The sequence below is a fragment of the Ciconia boyciana genome, chromosome 3 (genome assembly GCF_034638445.1).
Source record: "Ciconia boyciana chromosome 3, ASM3463844v1, whole genome shotgun sequence".
NCBI classification, from domain to species: domain Eukaryota; kingdom Metazoa; phylum Chordata; class Aves; order Ciconiiformes; family Ciconiidae; genus Ciconia; species Ciconia boyciana.
Window position 1 is genome coordinate 76,408,725 of NC_132936.1, and position 27,613 is coordinate 76,436,337.

General features: G+C 40.0%; 1 protein-coding gene across 1 annotated transcript; it reads right to left on the minus strand.

Moving 5' to 3' along the window:
- Positions 1–28: 28 nt before the first annotated feature.
- On the minus strand, positions 29–25,119 carry PLG (plasminogen). Its single transcript, XM_072857960.1, has 19 exons — positions 25,071–25,119; positions 21,658–21,793; positions 19,453–19,559; positions 14,880–14,994; positions 13,897–14,036; positions 13,191–13,311; positions 12,950–13,068; positions 11,879–12,041; positions 11,149–11,279; positions 10,216–10,381; positions 9,307–9,473; positions 8,255–8,406; positions 6,674–6,767; positions 5,014–5,134; positions 4,197–4,271; positions 3,690–3,830; positions 2,429–2,535; positions 1,389–1,534; positions 29–190 (listed from the first exon to the last, which is right to left on the minus strand). Exons 1-19 carry the CDS (start codon positions 25,117–25,119, stop codon positions 29–31), a joined length of 2,412 nt encoding a protein of 803 aa, XP_072714061.1.
- Between the last annotated feature and the right edge of the window lie 2,494 nt (positions 25,120–27,613).

Sequence of the window (27,613 nt, forward strand, 5' to 3'; positions counted from 1 at the left end):
TCCAGGAGAGGGCAGTCCATACCCAAGATCAGTTGCTTTCTATTATTCTCCTAATCCAAGGAATATAGTTGGAAACTCGAACGTAAACACCAGGTTTCATGGGTTGGGCACAGCCAAGACCCCAAGAGGTGACTCCATGTTGGACAAATTTGTCTTGGTCCAGACAGACTAGAGGTCCTCCACTGTCCCCCTAAACAGAGAAAGAACAGGATGATTCCTTCACGGACAGCCCCATGTGCAAGAGTGGCCTTCTCACAGGAAGCACAGAAACAGAAGTACCTCTCACATGTGAGGAGCACACAAGTTATAAGAAAACACTAGAGCTCCAGCCAGAGAAGAGTTCTCTATGCATGTTGTTCTCAAGTCACGTCTTCCCATCATCCAAGTATTACATTTATTTTTGAAATAAGAGGATTTGGTGAGAAGGAATCTGCTTGCCCTTAGTAACTTAAACTGTGCTTCCTCCCTCAGTCTCTTCTCTGAGGTCTTTACGGCTTGCTGTTGTTACTAGATGATCCAAGACCAAGTGAATGCACGCATTCATGCCATGTGTCTTAAGGCACGTGTGCACGCCCCTCAATGGCCTGCTTGCCCATCAGAGTGCTTGTGCATAGGGTATCTGTGCTGTCGGCAATGGTGTTGACCTGTCGGCTGGGACAGGCAGTCTGCTGCTTTCACGCTTCTTTACAGAGTCATCTCTAGCTTTTCAGGGAGGAAAGTTTCCATCTTGATTCAGTATGTTAAGCTTTTCTGAGCCCTTTCATGTATTTAAAGAGACTGAAGAACTCAATTTCAAAACCTAGACTTCTGGAGAAAGCCTTTATACCACACTTGTGAGATGAGCTATTGCCGACCATATTCTTCCTTCTCAGCAAAAGGGAAGTCCAGCATGCATTTTGCCTCACCCAGTGTGATTGTCACAGGCACTGGCACTGACAGTTGGAAATTAGTAGTTCCTTTGGCCGTTGGTATGCCTGCATGCCAGACTCCACTGCATTGTTCATTGACTACTAACTGAGATGTCTCAGGTTGTTAACTGAGCTAGCTTGGACATTGGAGCTAGTCTAGCCAAGGCAAGCAAAGTGGTCTGGGAAAAAAAAATCAGTCCGCTAGTCATTCTAAGTTGGCTTCCACACACCTGGCTTGGGCAGCCATGTATTACCATGTGCTTTGTAGTTCAGGCTTATCTAAAAAATTACCTGCCCCACTTCCTAGCAGCAGACAAGGGAGCAAGGGAAGAGCAGAATCCATGTGCATTTTTCAGCTCGTATGTCAGGTGGTGTGGCAACATCCCAAGGCTAATTCTGAGCCTCTAAAGCCCAGAAAGCAAAGCACTATTTGATTTGAATGTGCTTACAACCAACTCTGATGCTCACAGACTTCCTTACCTGGCAACTATCTGTGCCACCATGAATATTCCCAGCACAGAGCTCGTGTTTTTTGACTTTACCATTCAAAAATTCAGGGCGGTTGCATATTTTATTCTCGATTACAGGGAAACCAGTTTCCTTTAAGTAGCCATCACCACCAGTTCCTTTGCAAATAAAACCAAAAATAAAACACAATAAATGACAAAAGTAAATGAACACGTTCACAAAATGAACATCGAAGTATGGATAAACAGTAAAATAAGCATAGTGTTTACGCACTATGCATATACTTTCCATGCATAATATGAAGTGATACCAAAATCAGTGAGCATTATCAGTATCATGGTACTTATCACCCTCTATCATCCCTGAAAATCTGTGCTGCACTAATTGACCTTCCTGCTCCCACAGTACATCCGTATGGATCCAGTGCCCACTGATATTTATGGGAATCATTCCCAAGCCATTTTATTTCTCTGCATCTGAGTTTTCTTCTCTGTGGAAGAAAGGAGGTAGGAAGTAAACAGTTGAAAATGGCATGATGGGCAGAAGCAAGGAGGCAGAGAAGGTATTGATGCTTTTCTCAACCAAGACAGAGTGGGAGGTTTTGAAAATGAGAGTTATGTTCATATTTGTGTGAGATCTTCTGAACTAGGCTGGTTGTGAGAAAAAGAAATCATTCAAAAGAATGAGCAAACTCACCTTCATGTGATTAAGACATAGCCTAAATCTATAAAAACTTTCCTTCTGACTGCATAAAAGCCCACTTTGAGGACAAGCAGAGTGGGCTGAGAGATAAGTTAGCAGCTCCTTAGGTCTGATTCTCCTCTTTTAGTATTGGTTTAGGGGGTTTCCGTTTACAGGGGTTTGAGTGATTTAGGAGAATCTAAATCAGAGGGAGACAGCGCAAAGAATGGCAGTACTTGATGAATTTTTATGAAATAGGTATGCATGCAAGCTTGTGTGGGGTGTTTTTGGTACAAAGAGAATACACTTTGGATACAAGCATATACCAATCTCCAAATACAGAGCTTTCAGATGTGTTAATGCTGTCTCACCTCTTGTATCCCCCCAGCCCGTCACATAGCACTCCTCTCTTCCTCCTAACACGGCATTTTCTTTTGGCAAACAAACCGGGATTACATGATCATTGATGATTGCTGGGCTAAAAGAAACAAACAAGAGACTCATACAGGAGCAATCATTAGCACATTTATCCCTGATACCACCTTCAGGTTTCTAAAAAGATTTTATATAAGGTCGGCCTTTTTTCTTTGAAATCCTGAGCTTCAGGTAAAGGGTTTTAGTGATGTGCAAAACTGCTTTTATTTTAGGCTCTAATCCCTCAGAATGTGATATACAAAAGGAAAACATCTGAAGTGGAGAACAGTTAGAGGCTTTTGATACTGAAATCACTAACAAATCCAAGAGACTGCTTTGACTTAGGCTAATGCACAGCCAACAAAACCTAATTACAAAGCTACTTAGGGGTATGAATTAGTGGCATTTAACACATAGGTGTCAGCTTGCTCTGTCTGCATCCAGTCTGACTATTTATAAATCACTTTCAAGCTGGACACTTAGCCCACAGCAGAACCCAAGTCAGTCTCACTTGCCTTTGGGTGCAGCTAAGGCTAGGCTCAATTGAGAAGTCACATTAATTGTGCTGACCCTACATCTGTTTTGGACCTGCATTGCAGCCACAGAAATCAAAGCACAAGCACCATATGTTCACATCTGCTTGCAGCTGTATGGACATATTCCTTTTGATTGCACAGTGCCTCGGCGAGAGTTTCAGATGAATGGAAACAGATGCAAGAAGGGCCATACTGGGTATTGCATCAAACGTGCATAGTGTTTGCCTACACATTGGACAGACCTGCTGGAAGAAGAAATCTCCCACCACAGCATGGAAACAGTATGGGGTGACATCATGCTAATATTGCGGCTTTCAATCCTCATTACCTTATCAAGGTAGAAGCATGTAGAAACACATACTAAAAGCTCCTCTAGGCATTGCCTCCTCCTACTCTGCTGCCACTGCCTCACCTCCCAGCAGCTGGCACCCAGCGCATTGCCAGCCTGGGTCACTATCCCTAGCCCTCCTCCCCTCCCAAGGCAGCCTTTCCCTTTCTGAAGCCCTGCAGCTGAATCACCTCGGTTTCCACTGGAGCTTCCGCAGAAAAGGAAGAAAGAGAGGGTCTTAAATTGCTGATTGAACACAGTCGGTACAGAAACACACATTTGCACAACACCAGCAATGACTATTTAGTCAACTTGTTCAATCAGAAGGAAGGAACGCTTCAGGTGAAAAGGTACCTGCTCAGTTTTAGCAGAGCAATGTCTGCCCTTTGTGGCTCCTTGAACAATTTCTCAACATCTCGTTTTTGCACTGATGCCTCTGATGCTCTTTCTCTGTGTAATCCAAGGTATACTTTATACGCAGATGGCCGTGAGGTCCTATTGGAAATGATTGCACATAGTGAGCTGATGAACACACACCCAGGATGTAGACCACTTATGATGTTATTGGGCACCTTGTTCTGTCAAAGCCAGAAAAATAAAGCCAGCTTTGGTGTAAGCTTAATTTCTTAATCCCTTATTATGGCACATGAAATCAAGTTGGCAAAAGTTGTCACTGTCACTCTTTGTTTCTTCAGTCAAAACTCTGCTTTAATGAATGATGAATAGACTTGGCTTAATTCTCAATTGTCTGCAAGCTGAGTTGAGAGGCGGCTCAGGTTGGTTATTGAGTCCATTTTGTTTCTCCTCTGATTTTCTATCTAGTGTAAGAAAATGCTGATGCAAGCTATAACAGATACTTACTTTTCTAAGCAGTGAGCAGCAGTAAGAACCCACTGAGGGTCTATCAGAGTTCCCCCACAGAAATGCAGGCCAAAACTGTAATAGAGCAGAAAGGCATGAAAAGGGCATTGGTTTAAGGTGGGGAAGTTAATTCTACAGCAGTTCATCAGGCAATCTTTCTAACATGTACGCCTTTACAAACTAAAGACATTATTCCACATTTTCATTAAGAACCAACATTTTACTTTCCTTGAACAATATTTCTTACAATGACAGTAGTGTTGTGTGGACATTTTTATAAGGCCTTGTATGAAAACACCTAGATCTTTGTTCTTAACCAGTATTTCTATTGCTGGAAAACCTATGTGCAGTGATGTATACCATTTTAGAGATTCTGGCTTTTATCTAGCTCTGATCACAGTCAGGAAGCTCTGCAACTGGCCTTGATTCCTAGTTTTGCTAAAACTTTGCCAGTAGGATCGATCGCTTGCATGGAAGTACCAATCAAGATCTGTACTAGCCATACTTCAAACTGTTGCTACTACTCATAGGATACTGATTCTACCGTAGGATATAGTGACAGATTTAAAGTCATTCTGCCTTTTAGTTGAAGTGGTTTTGAAATTAACAATTGTATTGATTCTATAGGTATTTATCACAAAACAGAGCATTCTTGGTTGTCTAAATTACCTTATTTAAGATTAGCACACATAATGTATAGCCTTGAGCTATTTTCAAATTAAAATAAAGTTTAGAATTCTGCAACCACATACTATAACATCCTAAGAGAGGCAGTTTCCTTGCTTGTAAAGTCTAATGTAATGGGGAATGGCCATACCTTGTCCGGAGACTGATTTGCCAGGGCCAGGAGTGTGGATGCGAAATACACCCAGCAACAATCCTTTGAGCACACAACTTTGGTCTGAACTTGGATTTTCCACACTCATACTGAGCAGGAGCTACAGAATAAAAAAAAAAAAGTCACTATAAGGAACTTCAGTGTATTTGCTATACACTAAAGACGCACTTAGAAAACCAGAAGGTGAACCCGTTACATTTATCACTTCAGCTTTTGATTCTCCGCAGGCAATTATATACCATGCACCACCTATATTTTGTTAGGTTATCTTCATCTGGGACACTTAAAAATGCCTGGCAAATTTTTTTCACATACACGTCTCAGTGGTCGGCAAATTACACATGAATAGATCTACAGTCAGATAGAAGAAAACAGAAGGGGAAGGAGAAGGAAACAGAGAGAAAGAAAAAATACATTCTCCCAACATCTTTAAATGTACTCTTACAGATGCCAGCAATGCAAAAGCTGCACTGGCAACTGTTTTCAAACTAATCTTGGTGATATAACACATGAAATTCAATCACTGTCTCTGTGGAACAAAATTTTGTCCACTCTTATCTCAGGATCTTTTGGTACTTCAGATGTCTCTGAGTTATTAAAAAAGGGTAGTTCTTATTTAGTCATGGGAAACTGACTCTTATCAACACAGAATTTAGAATTTGTTGTCAGCAAAAGGAACTGATTAATGAAATTAAAGGCAAAAGCCACGTTTTCTCTGTTCCTTAGCTGAACAACTGAACAAAGAAAAAATTAATTTTAAAAAGAAATTGGATCTTCAAAATGGATACAATAACCATGTGAAAATGCCATTTTTTCCCCTAAGAGTCCCAGCCCAACACTTTCAATGTAGTAGTATTTTTACGGTTACAGGATGTGCATGTTACAGAACACCTTTCTTTTTCTTGTTTGTTCCCTTTTGGGGTTTTGATCAGAGCACATTTTCTGCTGCTCACAGCTGAGAAGATAGAGCAGCAAGAAAGTCAACCTTCTTTTGCTTGGGAACTGTCTCTCTTCCTGGCATAGCTTTTATTGTTGACGGACATGAAAGGACTTGAAACCAAAATGTTGTAAAACTTAATCATTGTACACTTTGTTGCACCACCTCATTCAGAGTACTAAATGGCTTGATTACTAGTAACAAAGACAAGGGCATTTCGTTAAGTATTTAGGGCCAGATGCACTTTCCAGACATCTAATACGGTACAATATCAGAGGAGAGAAAATCTGTTTTACATCCAAGACAAAACCAGAGCCACATGACCAGGTGGTGCAAAAATTTTGCTGGGATAAGAGCATCCCTTGTTCAGTCTGGCCACACACACAGTTATGGCAGGTGACCAGGCAGGAGCAGGGGAAATTTCTGCAGGAACAGCCTTATTTTGAAACACATGGCAAAACCCCCGTGAGCTTCAGTGGGCTCCAGATACATCTTGTGCTGAGTTTGGGGCTTCCAAGGAATAAGCACCATTCTTAAGACTTCAGACACAGATTTTGAGCATCACTTCTCCACAGCCTTAATTTCCAATCTAAAGCTGTTGCACTGTCTTAGATCAGTCTTTCAGATTAATCACTGAATGTCCTCCAGTTGCCATAAAAGGTTACAGGAAAGGGAGACACTATTCTTTAAAGGAATAATTACGGCACTTGGGAATGTCACAGTACTCCCAGGCTTTTCTTGGGTCTGTTGTGTAGCACCAAGGCCCATTCACATCTCCATCAGGATTCCTGCAATACTGTAACAAAGAATAAAGACACCAGCTATTAACCAGGGGAAAAAAAAGCCTACCAATGCGTGTTTCAAAATAAAATCAAATTAAATTTGGGAAATATTTTTTTTACTTCCTTACTGATAAGTGATTTTCAAATCCTTTTGTCAAAATTTGTTTCATTTTTTAATTTGCTTTGTGAGTTTAGAAAAAGATAACAAAAATGAAACCTCTTCAACTGTCTTCAGTCAGTAAGCTTCGCTAGTGCAAGCTTGGACTTCTGAGCTCTCAAAAAGTAGGAGATCTCAACCTAGGATGGGGGTTTCTAAAGCACTAAACTGTCTGCTCCTGCTTCCACGGCACTTAGTAGGAGCAGTAGGGTCAGCCCTGAGGTCTTTTCACACCCACTCTGGCTGCATGAATCTGGGGCAAGTGGGTATTGTGTAAGATGCTCTTGCACAACTTGGTGATGCTTATGAGTCCCAGGGGCAGGTGTGCAGTGTTCACCCTGACGTGGGGTGCTCGGTTAGCTGAATCATTCTCTAGGTCTTCCTGGCCATACTGACTTATCTCTGCTCAGCATAGACACCTCACACAACTGCATGCTACCAGATATTTTTCTAGTTCCTTTCCCTACTCTGAAATATATCCCATGTCTTAGGAAAAATGAGAAAATATTTGCTTCCCTTCCCCAAGATTCCCTGTCAAATGCAAGAACCAAAAAGTTAGGGCAAGCAGATTTTCAGAGGGAGTTTCCCCAATCTGAGCTGGAATTCAATACAGGATATGTGATGCCGTCAGAAGATTGGCTAATGCAAGCTCTGAAATCGTGTACCTGGAGAAAAAATAGTTCAAGCTCACAACATCAAACCAGCTCTTTATATCACATACAGAGCTTATCACAAACCCGGCAAGTATTGTACATAGGATGTTACGAGTCTAGAGAACTAGTGATGAGTACATGTGTTAGGACTAGGGAGATGAAGGTTAGGGATGGAGAATGACTTATAGGATGGGTGAGATGCATGGGTATCTTTGTATGATGGGCTGAGGCAGAAGTTGGAGGGCTGGATGGGGAATTAGTAGAGGATGGGAGCTGCAATCCATCAGCCATATATCTCAAGGAACTTGCACTGAACAGTGGATCCCTCGCCATCTCACCCGTCACTGTTACTACTGAAACCTATGACCCCAGGTGCTCTTTCTGGCAGAGGAGGCAGAGATGCTGCCCACAGACCGACTCCAGTTAGTCCTCAGCAGTGAGGAGGAGCAAATGCCCATCTGAAGCCCCTTGGCTGTGCTGCAGAAGGATTCAACAGAGCTTCTGGGCATCTGTGTGCCCCACAGAAGTACAGACTGCTCATGACAACAAGAATTAGCACGATCAGTTTCTTGGGTTGAACTGATGAAAATAAATGAATTTACAAAGACCTGGCACGAAATGCTTGCTGTGGGACCATGAAGAAGACAGGTGAAGCTCAATGACAGCAAGTATTAAATGAGCAGCTGCTTACATTTTTATCCAGGCCTGCTCCTGGATGAGTTATGGGAGTGAAATAGTCGTGGCTATGAGGTCTCTGAGAACTCCACTCTTGACAAGTTCTGCCCCTTCCAGTTTTTGCTACTGTGCCACGATAGTCTTTACCATTACCATGAATGCAATCATCTGTGAAGAAAGAGGAAAAGGAAATGAATGTTAGCTGTGAGCTATTGGGCCATACTTGGTGGTGGGGAAGCAGAAATAAATTTGAGGAAATACTACTAGGACTTGCACGTCCTACATATGTGTACAAGGAAAGAAGGACAATGTAGTGTCAGTGATGGCTAACAATAACATTTTAATTTTCTTGCATTTTAAACGTTTTCTTCATGATCATGAAAGTCATAAATCAGAGAAGCTTATATTCAGTTGACTCCTCGTGACTCCAGAAGCCAGGACCACAAAGACCATGCACTCATAAAGTCTTTTCCTTATCGATACTGATATTTTTCCACTGCCACATTTTACAGTAGGTAAAAAGCAGTAATACATGTTCAGCTAAAATTATTAGCCTTTTAACCAGAAGAACATGTCATAGCAAAAAAATGAAAGCTGCAGCACTCTAATAATCTACTGCATAACAAAGTTGCATCTGAACCGAATTAAAAAAGCCAGCTGTCCTCTGGTGGGAAATGGAGCCCTGGAAATGTGAATGCATAGCACAGGAAAAGACTTTTTCGGAACACTTGCCAGCAAAATGCCATCACCTCTATATTTGCTGTCATTGCTAGTAGCACTCCCACAGTAGTGTGGAGACTACTAGCCATCTCTTTCCTTGTATTTCCATTATTGCCAGATGTAGTAGATAAAAGATGCTATATTAATCTAAAATCAAATATAGACGCCCTGCTATAAAATTCTACAAGAAAGTTCAGAAAATTAAGAGAGCGGATACAATATTATATTAAATTCTGTAATTATCTAGAGTTTCCTGTATTTCATCCTCATTAAATTCTTGATGACATTTCCATAAAAAACAGCTTGCTGGTTATGAGCATTTCTGAGGGAAGCGGCACGTATTCGCACCAGGATTTGACTCCAGCGTTGTCTGAGGAGGTTTTGGTAAAGTCACTGGTACTCGGTCATCACACCTCTTCAGGTTGCAATACTCCCATCTCACACTGGGGTCGGTGGTGTAGCACCACGGGCGGCTATCGGCATCTGGGTTTCTGCAATAATTCTGCTTCAGGTCCCTAGAAATGTAAGCACATTATATTCCCATCCATGCCACTGCTCTGAGGAGAACTTGCAAGAATATTTTAGAAAGCAGATCTGCTACAGAGTTAGCATATATCATTTGTCATGTACAGTGTGCAACAGAAATCCTTTTTCCAGCCTAAGGAAATCAAGAAACATGCAGAATATTTAAACATGCCAAATACTTATTCACTGATTAAACCTTATGGTAGAATACTGTTTACAAATCCAGATAAGTAAATGAACATATGCATATTAAAGATATAATTCTTTTTACTTTTTCAAATACATTAATAGCTTTTAAGAACAAATACTTTTTTGCATTTTGGAATAAAGAAATAGTAAATATTAGGAATAAGAAAATAACCCATTCCTTCCTCAAAGCTCTAATGAACTGCAGACTAGGAAGCAAAGACTTACAACTCATGAATAAGCTCATGTATAGAAACAGTTCATTTCAGTATAAGGGAAAATTTATGGTAATTCTTATTTCCTTTAGAAGCAATGTAGAAACACGCAGTTAATTAGTCTAAAGCATAATAGTACAACTGTGGTTTGTTTCAAGATGAGGTTAATTGAAAATGTTTCCACATTAAAAAAAGAAAAAAAGGGATTATTTTTATCAAGTACACTCCCTTCCCAGCTTTAACATCATTGTTGTGCAAAGATGATGTAAATAAAAATGAATTCATGAATGGTCATTGTCCAATGAAACACAGAAATGGGAAATACACATACGCATTTGGGAACCGGTCTGCAGTTTTATTGTGTCGGTGCGGTGACATTGAGCTCCAGGCTTGACATTTCTTTCCCGTGAGAGTGAAAGAAGCTGTGCCACGGTAAGTCACACCATTGAGATGATAGCACTCCTCAGTAATTTGAGCCTGCTCAGGCACATCAACAGCTGTAGTGAATAACAGAAACCAGTCCCTTGCATCTTAATACTTTGATATTTATACATGAGCATAGAAAGCCAACAGAAAACAGCAAGCCAGAGTATTTCACTGACCGCCACAGCACGGTCTCTGCAACAGAATCCTTCTCAGACTGTAGATCAAAAGGAAGATTTCAAAAAATGTTTGTAAAAATTTAATGATACGCTAGATTAAAAGCATTTGTACATCAATTTTACTGTCATGCATGGGGATTTACTTCAGCTAACGATCCAAATAGTTCGCATGTGGATCAAAACTTCTCCAGGCTAGGGGAATGTCTGTGGCTTTGCCACAGATGCGTGTGTGGATCAAGCCTGCCTTGTGTAAGGAGAATTTTCTTTTGATTGCTTTTTACGGAGTCTTGGTTCAGTGCTCTTAAATTATCTTAGGTTTTGCTTTGGATTCAGTTTTTCAGGAGCTGGCATGTAAAGCTAATTAACTTTTCCATGGAGCATTTAAAAATTTAGAGGTGGAGGGAACCATTGCTTGGCAAAAGGGAAAGACCTCTGTTACTGCAATTTTTCCTGACCTGGGTCAGTAGGTCACTTAAAACCTTCTGCACCTATCCACCAGACTGAACATACCAGCCTGGGCTCCACACAGGAGTTCAGGAGTTCAGCTGATACATAGCAACACTGAGAGTGACAGCAATAACACAACTGAGGAGAGTCACCCAAGATTTTTCAAAATAAACCGCGATGACCCTTCACTTCCAGATGTCTCCTGTTGTTCTTACCAGGGGCCTCTGGCTCTGTCCCATCACAGGAGGGGATGGTGCAATATTCCCATGGGGCGGTTCTGTTGGTGGTGTAACACCATGGCCTCTTCTCACCATCGGGATTTCTACAGTAGTTTTCGTCTAGGCTCCTGAAACAGAAAACTTGGCTAAGAAAAGCCTCTCATGGAAACCTAGTAAAGGTTATGAACAACAGGGGAATGTACCTTGCTGCCTAGTTTACTGTTGTATTTACTGGTGGGTAACTCTGCTGTCATTTACTGATGCCATTTACTAGATGAATAACTGCAATGCACTGGTGTTTTGGATGTACTAAACCAGACACCTGCTAGATTGATGGATGAACTAAGAGATTGTATTTCATGTAGTACTTTGAGGCCAAGTCAGCACAGCAGAAACATAGGGTGAAGGAATCTAGCCCCAAGCAAATATCATAATTGTAACTTTCTTACTCCACATTGCTTCACCTGAGCAACAATACTATAAAAGGATGAACTGAAGAGGGAAAAAGTCAATCAAGCAGAGCTTGAAAGTCGGAAGAGGAGACACTAGTATCCAAGATCAAAGAAGTGACTAAAAAGAAATATGCAGAATATTGAAAAGATGGAATCCAGCAGGTGATGAATGCTGGTGTAACCAAAGAACTTTGCAACATAATGGAAGAAAAATGAAGTAATTCTGGGCCTTGGTGCTTCTCATGGACACTGAAGAATGGAGAGGTTCCACTTACTTGCAGGGATAGTTTTCAGGAGTGCGACTGTGTCTGTGAGGAGACTGAGAACTCCAGTGCTGACAGGTATTTCCCGATTCAGTAACAGAGATCGTGCCTCGATAGTCTTCTCCTCTTCCTGATAGACAATGACGCCCTGGTGCAGGAGCTGGTGGGGGTGTTGCTATTGCAGAAAAAGGAATTGAAATTTAGCGGTGCCTTCTAGACATAAAAAACCAAAAACAAAACTGAAAACACTCTGAGCTTTATAATTAAGCGGGCTTTTTAGCTTTCTTTGCAGGTAAGGTTTAAAATGTTTAGAAAGTCCAAAAGGTAGAGAAAGGACCTAAAAATATCTTAACTTTTCTTTCTTCCATTTTAACTTCTTCACAAGCAGTCAGACTGCCAGAAGAGCATTTGCATCTGCCCCTTTACAGCTGCCAGGATACAACACAACCAAGCGCTAGCAGCCCCATCAGAACAAAGCTGGAAAGTGAGCAAGTGGTAATACTGTGAAGAAAACTGGGGTGAAAGTGGCAGGCCCATCAGTGATTGGTACAGGTATAGGTGCAGATATAAAAGAGATGTACTCTAGCTGGGGAGAGTTAGAGACAGCAAGGATCAGGTCTGGTGAGAAGCCCCAAGGAAAAGTATCATGGCAAGGACAGGCCTTTAGGGGAAAAGGAAATTGAAAAGGTGGAGAATTGAACTGGAAGAGCAAACAAAAGCCAAAAGATTTTTAGGAAGAGTGAAACTGTTTGACATCAAAAGAGGAACATCAGAAGAAACATCAGAACCACTGAAATGCCTGGTCCTGGAAAAACACATGAAGGAAGGGAGATATGCTCCAGGAAAAACCATTAGAAATGTCTATGACAGAAACTTCTAGCCTCAAAAGAGCTCTCAGAGGTTCATTTCAAGGTTTGTTTTTTTTTTCTTTAAGATAAAAGTCAGCAGTCTTTTATTCTTTCTTTTATCTTTGGGGCCTCTTCTATTTGTTCTATAGCTCCTTACACCACCCTGAATGGAAGCTATCTAGATGTCTTTGTGTCTAGATGTCTTTGTGTCTAGAAGTCTAGAAGTCAGACTCACTGCAACGAGGAATGTTGCAATATTCCCAGCGTTTAGTCGGGCTGGTAGTGAAACACCAGGGCTGAGGTTCACCATCAGGATTACGGCAATAATTCATCTTCAGGTCCTTCTCTGGAAGACTGAACAGGAAAAATAATTTTTAAAAAATGTTACTAATGGCTGTAACAATTATCCTGTCTGGGGCAGGGTGGTCTTCAGGCCACCCTTGACAATAAACAACCCATCACAGAGTCTGACTCACTTTTCTGGGAGGTATCCATGAGAGTGAGGTTGCTGGGAGTCCCAGCGCTGGCACTCAAGCCCAGACACTGTTGTCGCAACTACTCCGTGGTAGTTTTCTCCATTGCAGTGCATGCACTCCACTGTAGGAGCAAGGCAGAACGAGAAGAGAGACAGAAAGTCCTCTGAGGAACTGGTCCACAAACACTCATCTCACATGAAGCTCAAGAGCCTGATCAGAGCACAAGGCTGAAGGACAGTCTCTTTTTGGCAAAGTAAAAGCTTATTTTCCTTGGTAAGATGACTTCAACTAGTTGATTTCATTTATAGTATTCCATTAAAAAAACCCCCAACATTATAGACTATAGTTTTTTAAAGACCTAAATTAAAACTACTAAGCTATAATTTAAAATCTGTGCCTTGCTGCTGTCATGTTTTATTGACTTTTGCACTAGCAACTGTCATTTGGTTCAATTCTAGGATTATGATATATGAATACACTCATATACCATTTTTTTATCTAGGGGAAAAAAAATACTTTGTATAGCTGTTTTGGGGGTCTTTTGATATCTTCCTCGTTGGTGTTGAAAATGTCTTTGGAAAGTTTCAGGTTGAACTAAACTCAAGTTTGGAACAAATACTTGATTAAAAATAAAAGTATCTGAATAACTTCACATTCTTGAACATATCTTCCAAAAAGGGAAAGAAATCGGCATATGTATCCTGACCTTCACACTCTGGGATGTTACAGTAATCAAATCTGGTAGCAGGATCTGTTGTGTAACACCAGGGTCCCTTTCCATCGTTATCGGGATTTCTGCAGTAGTTTTCCTCCAGTCCCGCACTGGGATATTTTTCAGGTGTGTAACTGGAACAGAATTTAAAAGGGATTAGAGAATAAGGAAAATGTCCTAATTGTTCAGCTGAGGACTCTAAAAATGAAATATTTATCTGAGGACTGTTTTGTAGATGTCATTCCTTAGAAGTCTCCTACTGTGTGCCATTGCTGAAGAGTTAGAAGTGCCATAGCTATATACTTCAGGAAATATGGTGCCTCTAAGGCCAGTCATGTCTTTAATACTTGCATTTACTCCAGCTGTTCAGTTTCCAGTAATTTTTGCTCAGCCGAGGTACTTTTCAGCCTGTAGAGAAAACTGTCCTCTGGTACATTTCTCCTGGGAGATGCAATGAGAAGATATTTGCTGAAATGGGAGACTTCTCTGTAACCTGATTGCTATGCCATCTCAATAGGAGGTTACTAAATAAACCCAGTTGGGTGTTTTTCATTAAATACAAGAAATACTGCCCTGCTAATTGTCTATAGATTCACTGATAAAATGATGTACCTCTGTCTCATCTGCCACATGTTATACCTTTAGCCAAGAGAAGTTCTTGCCCTGGTGAGATTAATGGAAAATTCTTATTTCAGCAGAACCAGGTGCTTCCCTGTCAAGTGTTTTGCTCATGTAAGGATGACAAAATTTAAACGCAACTGCTAAGACTGACAATGTCTCTATTGATCATGTAGCCCTAATTGCAGGTCTCTGAGTTACAACTCAGATTAGAGAATTACCTTATTCTAGATAAGTGTAGAAAAATATTTTATAAGAAGACTTTGAACACCAAACAAATTGCTTATAAGACTACTTAGCACATATAAATGGCTTAGCAAAATTTCAGAAAAACATATAAACATACAAAAAAGCCTTACTTTGGTTTATGGGGGGCATTATCAGCCCACTTCTGGCATGGCACACCTTTCTGAGTTTTGGCTTCTGTTCCTCTGTAATCAACCCCTTTTCCCTCCTTGCATTCTAGAAGATGAACTGAAATGATATGTGCTTAATTAATCAGTATCATGACATGTCCATTGGATTTTAGCATATACAAAATCCATTTGCATGCTAATACATTTAAATACATTTGGTCATATTTTTACTTTCTTATGCTGTCAGAAATAGACAGCTCACGTTGTAAAAACCTACAAGTTATCTGATGTCTAAGTTGAATTAATTAGCATTGAAAAATTTATGTAAAAGACAAAAATTTCCAAACCAGAATTCCAGAGAATAAGTGTAAGACAACCCGATTCTTTCGAGAACATACTATAGTAGATTTAAATAATAAAATATGCTTTTAACATTTAAATATGCACTATAACAAAATAGAAACACACTCTCTTTTCATTGCCTCCTATGATGTTATTATACTTATGCACAGTAATTAAAATCAAACCTTAAAAGAGAGCCACCTGAATTCAGCTGAAGAAGATGACAGAATCACAGATGCATACACATAGCATTTTACCAGTTCAAATAAGCAATTTTTTTTAAGTTCATATAAATGCGGATGACATTGTTTCATTAAAGTTCACCATGAATGAGATGTAATTAATTCATGATATGCTAAAACAATGATTCTCTGCTCTACAAGATAAAATGGGTAGTTGGTTGAAGGTGCATATTAGATATGCTTTTGTACTCTTAGATTTTGGAGCTTCATAGTACCTTAATGAGAAAAAGAAAAAGAAGGAGTGAAAGAATTAGCAATGAAATCCTATCTTTATATAAGTCAAGGGGAATTTTAATGCTGAGTAAGCCTGGGGTTTGTATCGGGAGCCTTGAAAACATGGAATTGTTCTAAATTATTAATCATTAAATTAAACGAGAACTGAAAGCTCAATGTTGTAATTTTTTTTCCCAGGAGGAAGGAGCAACCATAACCCCATTGCAGCCTTCAAGATTTTCCTGGGAGGACTGAAAAATCACCTTTCCCAGCAAAGAGCTGGTGACTGCCAGGGGAGAGCAGGCTTGCAAGGGGCGGCTCTGCCGAGGCACAGCTGGAGGAACTCAGGTCTTGGCACCTTCTCTCAGAGCTTCTATATCAGCAGTTGAGGGACAGTCAATGTTAGGCAAGATGTGCTCTGGCTTGGAAAACTAAGCAGGAAACTCATTTAACATTTCTCTATGCACAGGGCATATTTCATCAGACAGTTCCTCCTTTCTGGCTGCAATGAAGCAATCTGTCTTTTAGGTTGTGACCTGGCTTGTCTCAATGTTTTAAGTAGTGTCCAAATCAGATATTTGTGGAGACCCAGTTTTGCATCAACTTTTCTCAGCATCAGTTATACGAAAGCTGACATACAAGCAGAAGATTAACATAAATCTGGAGAAATAATGCTATTTTACACAGACCTGTCTTGTCAAAAGTGAAAAGAACTAGTATTTGAATCTGAAATAAGGTCCAACTCTTCTGTAGGCCAATAGGTAGTTTAGATCTGGATTTATAAATGTACTTTTAGGCATGACTTTATTTCTATATATCTATATATATGGGCAAGTTTACTCTAGAAACTTAGCTGGGAGCCATTTGGATCCTTCAAACAATTTTGCAATAAATTAACATTAAAAACCTCAATAACTGAACATTGAATCAGTTAAGTGCTGACTCTTTTTATTTGTGTAAACTTTTGACCGTTTATATAACCTTTAGGTTTTTTTACATCTGATGACAAACAACTAACTTTGATCCCCAAACTCAACCCATGTCCCTTGGGTTAACTATTTACAAACAGATATATGGATAACAATTCCCAAATGCTAGCTGCGTTACTACTTTTTCTGTAAGACAGAGAAGGTTAACTTTCTCTTTTATAGCACATAACATAGAAAAAAAAAAATTTTAAACTGTGAATTTTATACCAATTTTCATCCTTTTCTTTGAATGCAATGGTAAAGAGCAATTAGGTCTCATCAAGTAATTGCTTCAACTGAAAAAAATAATGTTGGTTGCAGCAATTGTGCTGCAAAAGCATCTGGGTATGTGAAAGGAATTTCCTTGAAATATTAGGACAGCAGCAGCTGCTGGAGACAGTGATGTGATCTGCGTAGGTAAAAGCTACATTTTCCCTTCTGTTTTCTAGCAACAGATTAAATTGATGTTATCATTAGGATGGACACATGATTATTTGAGAACCTCTGCAAAGAAAGAGATGAGCAACAGAGAAACCATCTGACACATACACAATAGGCTGTGTTTTTCATGTTCACCATACCTAGGTCCATCTTTTGTTTTCTGTAGGTAGATGTGCAATTTTTGGACATTTTGGTTATGTAAAACTACAGTTTTCCACACCTTTACTGCTGGGGTTCTGTTTTTCAAGAAACTAAAATCCATGTCTATGACCTTAATAGGCTTAAAAGGATGCCATAACAAATCCTCACTGAATACTGCAGGACTCTCATCCAAGTTCTAACCTCAGCAAATCCAAGGGATGTCTCAAAAATAAACCAGAATCATAGTCAAGTTCCTGATCACAGTACTGAAGCAAAATCAGTACGGATTATTTATATATAAGTTATTTGTTCAGTCTTTAAAATTTGTTACTTGCCAATTGATCCATTCAGTTTTCCTTCTACAATAGGAACTGGAGAAGATTTCTTAGCATTATTTAATCATGATTCAGAGAAATTCCCACCACCTTCTGGAGATAATAGAAATATCTTAAGTTCAAAACACTAAATTACCTATCAGTTATGTATACAAACAAAAGGCAGCTGGCTGTAGGCTTCAGAAAATACCAGGCTGAAAAGGAACCTCAGTTGTCTTTGGTCCAAACCCTTATAAAAAGCATCCAGCTTCTGAACTGGATGAGGCTGCTCAGAGCTTTGTCCAGTCAATATCTGCAAGGGTGAAGGCTCCGCAGCCTCTCTGGGCAATGTGGTCCAGTGCTTATCCACCCTCCCTGTGAAAAACTGTTTTCCTCATATCCACAATGTCTGAACAAAATCTCATTTGGATGCTTAGCTGCAATCCAGCTAAAGCTATTGAACTACTACATAAAATCTTCTTGCAGGTGCTATACACATAGCATTATCTTATCCTACAGGTCTTTGCAGATCAACAGAGGAGTAAGGATGCACTTTTCTGGAGGTCATTGGTATTTACAGTCTAGTTAGTGTGATTCTTGACTTTTGGTTAGAAACTGGCCTATTGAAACCACTGCATGATTTGCAGCAGCTGAGAACCTGGTTCATTTTTCCTCTTCATGCACCTTTGTTGAAGGAGACCGACTTCTTGGTAGATACTATAGTTTCCAATTTCTGAATATTCTCAAAGGCATTAATGTGTTTTTAAGTTACGAATCAGCAAACGGTGAAAGGCAATCTTCACGAAGTCATTTAACACAGAACAGTAGTAATTCTATTCAAAGTTTATCACGTTATCTTACAAGCCTGAATGATCAGAAAGGAGAGCTTTTCTCCCTTGTGTATTACTGAAGTCAGAGAACGACACAATGAAACTTATGTTGCATTAAAAATAAAACACATTCCTTTTTCCCTGCATATAGCAAGAACTCAGTTATTGATTATGTAATTAAAAAATAGTCTTAAAACCCAATTGTTTGTCTGCATCTGGCATAAGGTGATAGATTTTTAAGAGATGATAAAAAAGTTGGATAGTTGTCATTTCTTAAAGACAGACTTCCTATTTTCAGAAAGAATAGAAGATCAAATACACTTAAGTCACCTAATCCTCATGTATGACAAAACTGATCAGAAATAAAACATGTACAAAAGGAGAATACAAAAATTCACCACCTCAATTAATTATATCATAAATATATCGATTAGGATGAAAGTTTCACCAAATTCATTGTTGAAGAGTACAAATATCTTATAACAATATACAAATACTATAAAAATAGATCATTTTTGTCTGAAGCATAGTTAACACTCTAATACTTCTAACAACATGTGCAAATAAAAGAAAGTTGATTTGAGTCCCATCCAAGTAAACTGTGAATTTTCTTTAGTGATACAAATGAAATTATTTGGTAGTTTCCACCAGTTTTCCAGTGGGCAAAGGTCTGTCTCAGAAACCATTGCCAGCACAAGTAGCTCTTCCTAGTACGCTCAGCAGAGATGGAGAAGATGCAGCTGTAGGTTATTGGCTGGTTTAAAAGGAGAGGAGAAAAGGGACCCTTAAGTACCTCCATTACTCCCAGCACCTTCTGCATTCCCCGACCAACAGTGCTCTTTCCTGCTGTGTGGACCCTAGGATTTAGGGAGCAGGAAAAATGCTGGAGCACTAATCTGGGGAAAAAATTGGTACCACTGCTATACAAGTAATGTGGCAAAACCCAGGTGTTAGATAAGGGCTGACCTACCCACTTCATCTGACCTGGTGAAGGCTTAGCCCCCATTTACAATGGGTTTATGTGAGTCCCACTGGAAAGTATATCTCAGTGAAATCATATTAAAAAGACATGGACATAGACATACTTCTTTTTTCATAAAGAACTGCATTTGTTCTTCTGAATAACACTGCTGTTTTGGTGTTCTCAGCCAATGTTAAACACTGTTGGTCTTTACTGGTGAATAAGAAGGCCCTGTGGAAATTAAGAGGAGAGAGCAATGTAAGAAACAATAGCTGAATGTCTGCCTTATTTTCCTAAACACCTTTTCTAGTATTCAGTTATAATTTTAGCAAGCACTGCACTTCAGTGATATTTAAGATTGAGTAATGTTTCACAAATCACTGAGTATCTCAGCTCCCATTTTCAGTGGTGACTTGACTCCTAAGTCTTCATACCAAACTTAGGTTGAAAGGGGGCTACATGAACAAATCATGACAAGGGATAAAAAAGGTTTACAGTGTGCCAGAGACTCCAGAGAACATGCCTAAGAGGATATACACACAAGGGACCTCGACCTTATTTCAAAAAAATTAGTGGTCAGTCAAGAAGCTAGACATTCTGCAGTATTCAGCAGTTACCAAGGAACGGGTAAAACACAACAAGCTAGGACTTTAAATTACGGTGATAACTGTTCTGAGCCATCATACGTGAAGCAATGTTAGCACTTTGGAAAACACAGCCATTTGTCTTTTCAGCAAGTACTTATTCTATAAGTCTGCAAAAGTGGAGGGGATGGTGTAACCTTTACAATAGCATCTAAGGAAAATTCCTGACAGGCTAAGTAATTTCTACGGCTAGCTTTTCTAAACCAAAACCAGGGCAATAGCAACATGGCCTTCAGTGGATAGGTCTATACCAGGAATACAAAGACCATTCTGTAGCCCTAATACCAACTGGCATGATCCCAGTATGCCTGTACTTGTAAATTCACACAGCCTCTCCCCAAAGGAGAGGGATTACATCTGGACTCACTGCTGGGAACCGTGTCCGTGCATTGTCTGGGGAGTGCTGGTTGCCCTGGGTCAAAACTACGCTGGGGACTGTTCCCCCTGACCCAAGACCAGCTCTCACTAATGTTAAATTTACAGGTAGGGATGTAGTGAACGAGCATGGTCCAACACACTGCTAAGGCAGCTTATCAAGTCTGAAGAACTGATCTGAACTCATTGGTCTGAAGCACTGATGTGATGGTGCTGCAGTGCTGGCTTTAAGGCTCTGCCTCAGTTACCTTCTGAGAGCTCTGCCCTCTCTGCGTGCTTTTCAGAGAGGAGAGTAGGATCAAATGGAATGGGTGGTACCTCACACACGCAGTCAGCAAACCCCTGTCATCTTTCAGGGTTACACCTCTTTAAAATAAGTCTCGTTTTCCGTTTTGATTTAAAACACAAAGTTATAAAACACATTTAAAAAGTCAGCAACAGGGTATCCCTGCCTTGAATAAAAGCCTGATGGAGAACCAGGTGCTGGAAACAGCCCTGCAGACAGTCAGTCTGCTGAGTTCAAAAAGATATGCTGCAGAAGTGGTAGATCAAGAACTCATGAACTTTAGAAGAGAAAACCTCCCTGCCTCATATGTGAGGACAGCCTCCCACTGCAGTAATGGGTATCTCTCCTCATTACTCCAGTTGCCTGATGTACTGCTGAAGCTCAGCGGGCTCTGAGGCTTTGGCACAGGAGGTTCCAAAGTCTTAGGCTCAAAGCAATAGGCTCCCCCAAGGCAGGACCCTGAGCAAAGGCTAGTGGTACAGACTGGTCAACATCTTTCATGCTTTCTAGCCCCTTGGGCCTGGTTAAATGCAAGTGCAGAGAGAGGGCTTGGATGGAAGTAGATTTTAGGATCATTAAGGTTTAGATGGCTGTCTCTTTCTTAAAGTAAATAGAAGTTACATAACTCCAAATTCTAGTAAAATTCAGAATAATGGATGTATCTGCAAGATAATAGGTAATGCAATGAACATAAGCAATGCCATTATTGCTGTCCTAAATTTCCAAGCAATTAATTATGACTCTTTATTGCAAAAGGAATGCAAGAGTCTTGATAAAACCATGCCAAGCTGGTATACCATAATGTTTCCCAATAAAAATTCAACATAATTTTCTTAATTTCTCTATTTCTCCTGTCTTCATCCATATGTCCCAGGCATTCTCTTTCTATACATCTTTTGTTTTTCCAGCAAACCCCAGACACATAATCCTAAGTAATTCCTCAAAAGTTCAGACTGCTGATAAATAAGGCAGACTGCTCCATTATCCGCAATGAAATATGTATGTGGGAACCAGTGGAAATTACCTGCAAGTAAATTTATTTTCAGTTTCACATTGCTCTGCACATTCTTCTTTACTATTTGTCCTATAAATTTGCTTCTTTGTGTTGAGCAGCCAAGCTCCCTCTGTTCTCACATAGCCGTCTAGTATGTTTCCTTGCACTAAAAAGAGAGAAAGAGGTAAAAATGTGAATGCTGATATGATTTATTGCAAACTTTCATGTTAAATTCTTTGTCACCTAGTTAAGTAACTTCATCATTTAATTGCTGGAATAATTGGGTTAATGGTGACAAAATACAGGTAAATCTTGCCTTCCTAGTATGGTAAAGGGTAGTGTCACAAAAACCCCCATGTAAGGCAGGACAGAGAAATGGCTTGAACAGTGCTTTGTATAATTCTGAAAATCATAACAAGTAACACAAACCTAGGGTATAAAGTGATGGGAACAGAGAAGATGACCCAAGGAGCGAAAAAAGTGAGGTGTTTCAGAAAGAAAATATTGGTTGCCCATACTTTGGAGAAAGTGGAGAAATGGGACTCAAGAAGGATGTGAAACAATGACTGTCCATTGCTGATATCTACCCACATGGAACGACTTCAGTGCTATCAGCTGCCCCATAGCTGCCTCTTTTCAAATGCTCTTGATCTTGCAAGAAACAAGCTATCCTCAGTCACTGGGGTTATCACTGTGCTCATGTTCAGTTTCTCATTTTTGTAATAATTCTGTATTGAATTTACTTAATAATCAAGGTAGCAGATGTTGCCCTCCATTGCAGTGAATTAACACGAGATTAAAGTGGTAAATAAATTCACCAAACAATCTCCGAGCTACAGCTACATGTGAAATATATAGGATGCTAAGAAGTAAAGCTATGTTTAGTGGTAAACCCCAAAAATGTTCAAGTACAATCCTTCTTGTAATAGACTTTGCCATTTAGTATTTTCTTTTTCTGTTACAGCTATGCAACCTCTGAATGCTTAGCTATAGTTCACAAAACTGTGACCTTCACAACTTCCAGCGGTAGGGGCACAGAGTTGCTTGAGTTCTGTGATTTTTACAGTTTCTTTATCAGATGAGCATATGACTCTGCTGACAAATGTTTGGCTCTGGGGGTTACCTGTTCTGCATGATTTCAACCTGAAACAGACAGCCGGCCCATGGTCTTTGCAACACATCTCAGTCCTGCTCTGTGCCCTGTTTTTGTGCCTTGCTTTACGCAGTTGCTGAATAAAAGGCATTCAGGGTACGAACCAGACCCTGGCTTCCCCCTCATGCATGACGGCCATGCTGAAGAGGGGGACTTCTTCTTTCTTCATCTTTTTCTGACCCTTCTGTCTCTTGGCCGTAGCCCAATGCCAGCAGGAGGGACAGAAAGCAGCCTCGTCCCATTCAGACCCACAGCCTGTGACTGGGGTCCCCACAGGGATGTTCAATTAAATGTCTTTCAAGCTGAGGAAGGCAACTGCTCCTCCCTTTCCTGAGTAACACTCTTTTGTAGTGTGAAGCAGGCTCATATGCCTCCTGGTACAGTTAAATTCCTTCACCTGAGTGCTAGCTCAGCCTGCAGTTGCGTATTTTCTTTAAGATCATTTTGCACCTACAAGACAGAACTGATAAAATAGGCAGAAAGCCAAATTATGCTTCCTCTCATATCATTGCAAACCCAGAGAAGTTGCTGGAGGTTATTTCTGCATGTAGACTAAGGAAGAGTTTGGCCCTAAGGGTTGACAGTTTAACAGTATGCATGAAAGAAAAGGATAGCTGCTAAAAAAAAAAGATAAAGTGAAAAAGGATACAATAAAATTTCATGTGACAGGTACAGGAATCACTGATAGCACTAGTTATTTAAAAAAAAATGACATTAAGAAGAAATGAGTTTTGAGATAAAACATTAAACTGGGTTAAAACAATATCATAGGAATGCTGCAATGCTCTCCATAAGGACAAGAAATTCAAGTAAAGAATTCCTATTATGGTACAGCTTCCACACAACCTTAATTCTGTTCTGTTTTGACACTTTGCAATAATATTGTCATTATAATTACAGCATTTGATTTTTAAAATACTGACAAGCTTATAATTGATTTGGGTCATAAAAATATTTTTTAATTCTGTTATAATTACATGGCAGGGCATAACACTTTAAGAAAAAAAAATGAAAAAATATGCAAGCTGAATAAAAATGCAGTAAATTTTCTTGCTACCATTTTTCCTATATCTATGGAATTTTTCAGTGTTAGAAAGATGTATTACTGCCTTATTCAGAAATGCAAATATTTACCGCCATTTGATAAAGGATTTGCAAACAAAAGCAGAGTGTTGCAGACAAAAGCCCAAATCCTATATTTTCCTCCCCTGTATAAAATTCTTACTGATTTGAGAAGTGTACTTGATTTGAATGAGGCTGTTCTTCTGCAAAAACAAAGCTTAGAAACTAGAATTTAAATTAAGATGATAATTCTTAACATTAAGTAATATGTAGAATTTTTTATGCTGTGGCATGTACCTAATATTTCTAGCTAAATCTACCGACACATTTTTCTAACTGTTACCTTTTTTATATTGTAAAACTACATATGTAAAATGCTTGTGTATTTTATTAGGGTTTTTTATATGTGTTGGCACACTCATAACAATATTTTTAACTGCAATCACAACAGGCTGTGTAGTTATACAGGCCTGAAAGACGATATGCCATCTGAATCCCATAGTTCATTGAAGTTTAAAGTTTTCAGGACAGAATATTTACTCAAAATTTCCATAAGAGTTAGTTACAATCTACTAAACCCCAAAAGAGCCTTACTCAGTTCCTCTGTTACAAGTTATTTTGTACTATCATCTTCCACAAAAATAGTCTTCCAGCACCAAAAATACTGCAGAAACCAACGCTGACCAGATTTTGGCCACCCTATCACATGGAATGAAAAATTTCCTCTTAAGATTGTGGCTATGAGAAAGACTGAAACTCTAGTGTGTTTTCCTTTTCTTTGTGATTTTGTTTTTCACAACACATTTACAAATTTTAAAACAATCAAAATAAGGTTCACAGTACTTGGCAATAACTGAGAAAAGAAACAACCCTAGCGTAAAAGGCTGCTGAAAGCAGAGACAGCCATGTCTTTGTAGCAAGCCTTTGATAGACTGCTTTCCAAGGGTGCCCCCATTTCTGGCCATGGGGCAAGTTTGTGGGGAGCCATTTGTTCCCCATGCAGACACCAAGGCTGTTGCTCTTCTGGTGTCTCTAATGAACACAACACTGGAGCAACCACAGCTCTCGCTTTGTTCAACAGCAACGCTCTCTGCCCAGCAAGCCCCAAATCCATCATCATCCAGGTAAGTGGCGACACAGGGATTTGGGGACCTACCTTCACCAAATGGAGCTTGCAAGCATTTGGCCCCCATCTCACCTAGGCAAGCGGAAGGCAAAGGACTCTTACCTGAGCTGAGCAAGAAAAGAAAGAGAAAGGCGGCTTTGCTAATCCCCATTTTGGCCCAGCTGGCGGGTGCTGGAAGTTGCGTGTGTTGGTGCACAAAGTTTTATTGACTCGCACAAGAGCAAGGCAGCATCAAACAAACAAGGCAGGCAGATCAAGTTAATCATTCTCCCATGCTGTGACCCCCTTTGCTGTGGTGTGTCCATTCAAACAACCTTGAATTGGATGGATTACCAAATCAGACTCAGCCATTTGTACTGTATGCTAGGAAATGTGAAGGCACTCTCTTGTTTTGTGGGGCATGTTTTTGTTCTCAAATGGTTAGGTCTTTCTTTGCTAGAGAATAGACAGGAATAATGTTGCTGGAAAGCATGGGAAATCATGTGTCCAGGCAGAATTTGAATTTCTCCTGACACCAGAGTCCCAATGGTAATTTCAGCCATGCGTATCTGTATTGATTTATAAGGACCAACTTCAATTTAATCACAGGGTAAGCACTATTATCAGATCCAGATAATATTAACTCTGTAAAATAATTTAATTTTACTTTTTGATTAAATAATTCCTTCTCTCCTATGCTTCCTTGACCTAGGGTTTTCTTTTTTTTCTTCTATTTGGGAGTAAGATTTAGAGTTCATTTTAGTTCAATAGCATAACTTTAGGTTTAGGACCCATAGGTAGCTATTTAGTGCTCTTCCTTTCCAGACATTTAACCTCACATTGCATGCGTAAACTCATCTAGTGAGGGTGTCAGACTTTGCTCATCCATGTGTTATCCTGATTTCAACATCAGCTCACTCTGCATTTCTCAAGCGGCCTTTGCCTTGGAAAAGTTGCACTGCAGCACCATTTCATGGCTTCTCTTGCATGTTAGGTCACTGGTGCTGCTTCAAAACAACTTGTTGAATCACAACAAAATGTGCTAGTGACTCACCAGAGACAGGAGGGGGCTGAGTACTAGAGGAGGAAAAACAGGATTGAATGGACACTGCTGGGTAATGCAGTTCAGTCTTCTGCAATTGAGGACAAAAAGTTCATAGAATCATGAATTCCTTCTAAAAACTAGGCTATCCACGTCCTTGTTGTCCTGCTTACTTTAAGTAGAAATTGTGTTGTACTGAGGGCTTGGGATAAAGCTAGGCGCGCAGGAATAAGTATGTAAGAGAGGCATTCTAGTATGGGAACCAGAGCGGGAAGCAGATTTGCTGCTCTTTTACAGATTATGTGAAAAATCTAGAGCTGATCCTGCTTGTAGTCCTGTGCTATTTTTGTCTTGTAGGGTGCTGTAATACCATGTTATCTGGTTGTCTTCCATGCTTGAAGCTGTTTTAATGCAACTTGTGAACAACAGCAAAGCATGGGATATCTGTAGAGGCTTGGGAGACCACTAAAGCTAGGCCAGGGAAACAAAGCAGATGGGCCCAAGAGAGGAGCTGATGCAAGCTGGACTCAGCTCAGGGAAACACTTCAAGGGTGACAGAGAGAAGGGGTTGGATACTGCGCAATTATATGTGGGATCAGGGTAAAACAAAGGAGCAAAATACAAAGCAGGCTTCACTGGCAAGCAGGCTTTTGAAAGCTACTCAAGTCTGGTTTAGTCCCACATGATTTTAACAATCTTAACCCCATCTCCAATTCTCACTTCAAATCCTAGGTTCCCTCTCTCCTGCTCCATATCCCCCAACAGCCTGGCCACTGTCTTGTCTCCAGCCACAGCCAGCATCTGCTTGCCAATCCCTGTGCCTCCTTCCCATCAGATATTATCAGATAGTGGTTTTCTCCTTACTCCAGTGCAAAAGTTGTTTTCTGCACAGCCCTGCCCTCCCCAGCACCTCTGGCACCTTCCCCATCCTTCTGTATCCCTCATTTCCACTAAAGTATTTGCTGGGTTACTGCATTATGGTACACACCTGGTGGTTAAAGTGTAAGAAAAAAGCTCTGTATGTGGGTTACATGCAGCTGTTTCTCCTGCATGGGAGAGGATTTGAAAAGCCTTGAGTTTTAACTGAGTTTGTAAAACTCTTTGATAAACATGATGTTTTAGAGATTTTAATCAGATTAGCTTTTCCTACAGGTTTTCAAAACCAAAGCAGCTAAGTGTGGTAGCCAAAGGTGTGTTAACATGTCACTGCGTCCAGGATAGTTTGGGAGTATCTGCATGCATCATGTAAGCAAGCACTCTTTGGAAGCTTTCCTCATGTTAAAGGTCTACTTATACTCCTTCAGGTCTATAGCAGTTTCCACTTTTAGGCTTGGGTCTGGTTCTTCTCTCAGTCTCATTGCCTTGAACCTGGTTGATATGCATCTAATTCAGTACAGCTGATCCTGATTTATTTCTGAGGAAAGAAAAAAAAAAGCACTTGTATTGCCATTTCTTTCAAGGATGACAATGCGGATTTGGAGAAGTATTATATATCTTTGTCTTAATGGATCTGATCCTGGAGAACTGCACGTGGGGATACTGCCAGCAATCAATCCTGGTATAAAAATGCTCATTCTATATGTTTTCCACATGAAAATGTCCAAACAGGAGAAGTGTCTTTCAT

Excerpts from the sequence above, each read along its gene's own strand:
- PLG (XM_072857960.1), bottom strand. The coding sequence starts at position 25,119 with ATGGGGATTAGCAAAGCCGCCTTTCTCTTTCTTTTCTTGCTCAGCTCA. Across the intron at positions 14,995-19,452 it reads AGTTCTTTATGAAAAAAGAA|TTCATCTTCTAGAATGCAAG; the intron begins GTATGTCTATGT and ends ATATCATTTCAG. Across the intron at positions 13,312-13,896 it reads TAACATCCCAGAGTGTGAAG|TGGAGTGCATGCACTGCAAT; the intron begins GTCAGGATACAT and ends TTGCTCCTACAG.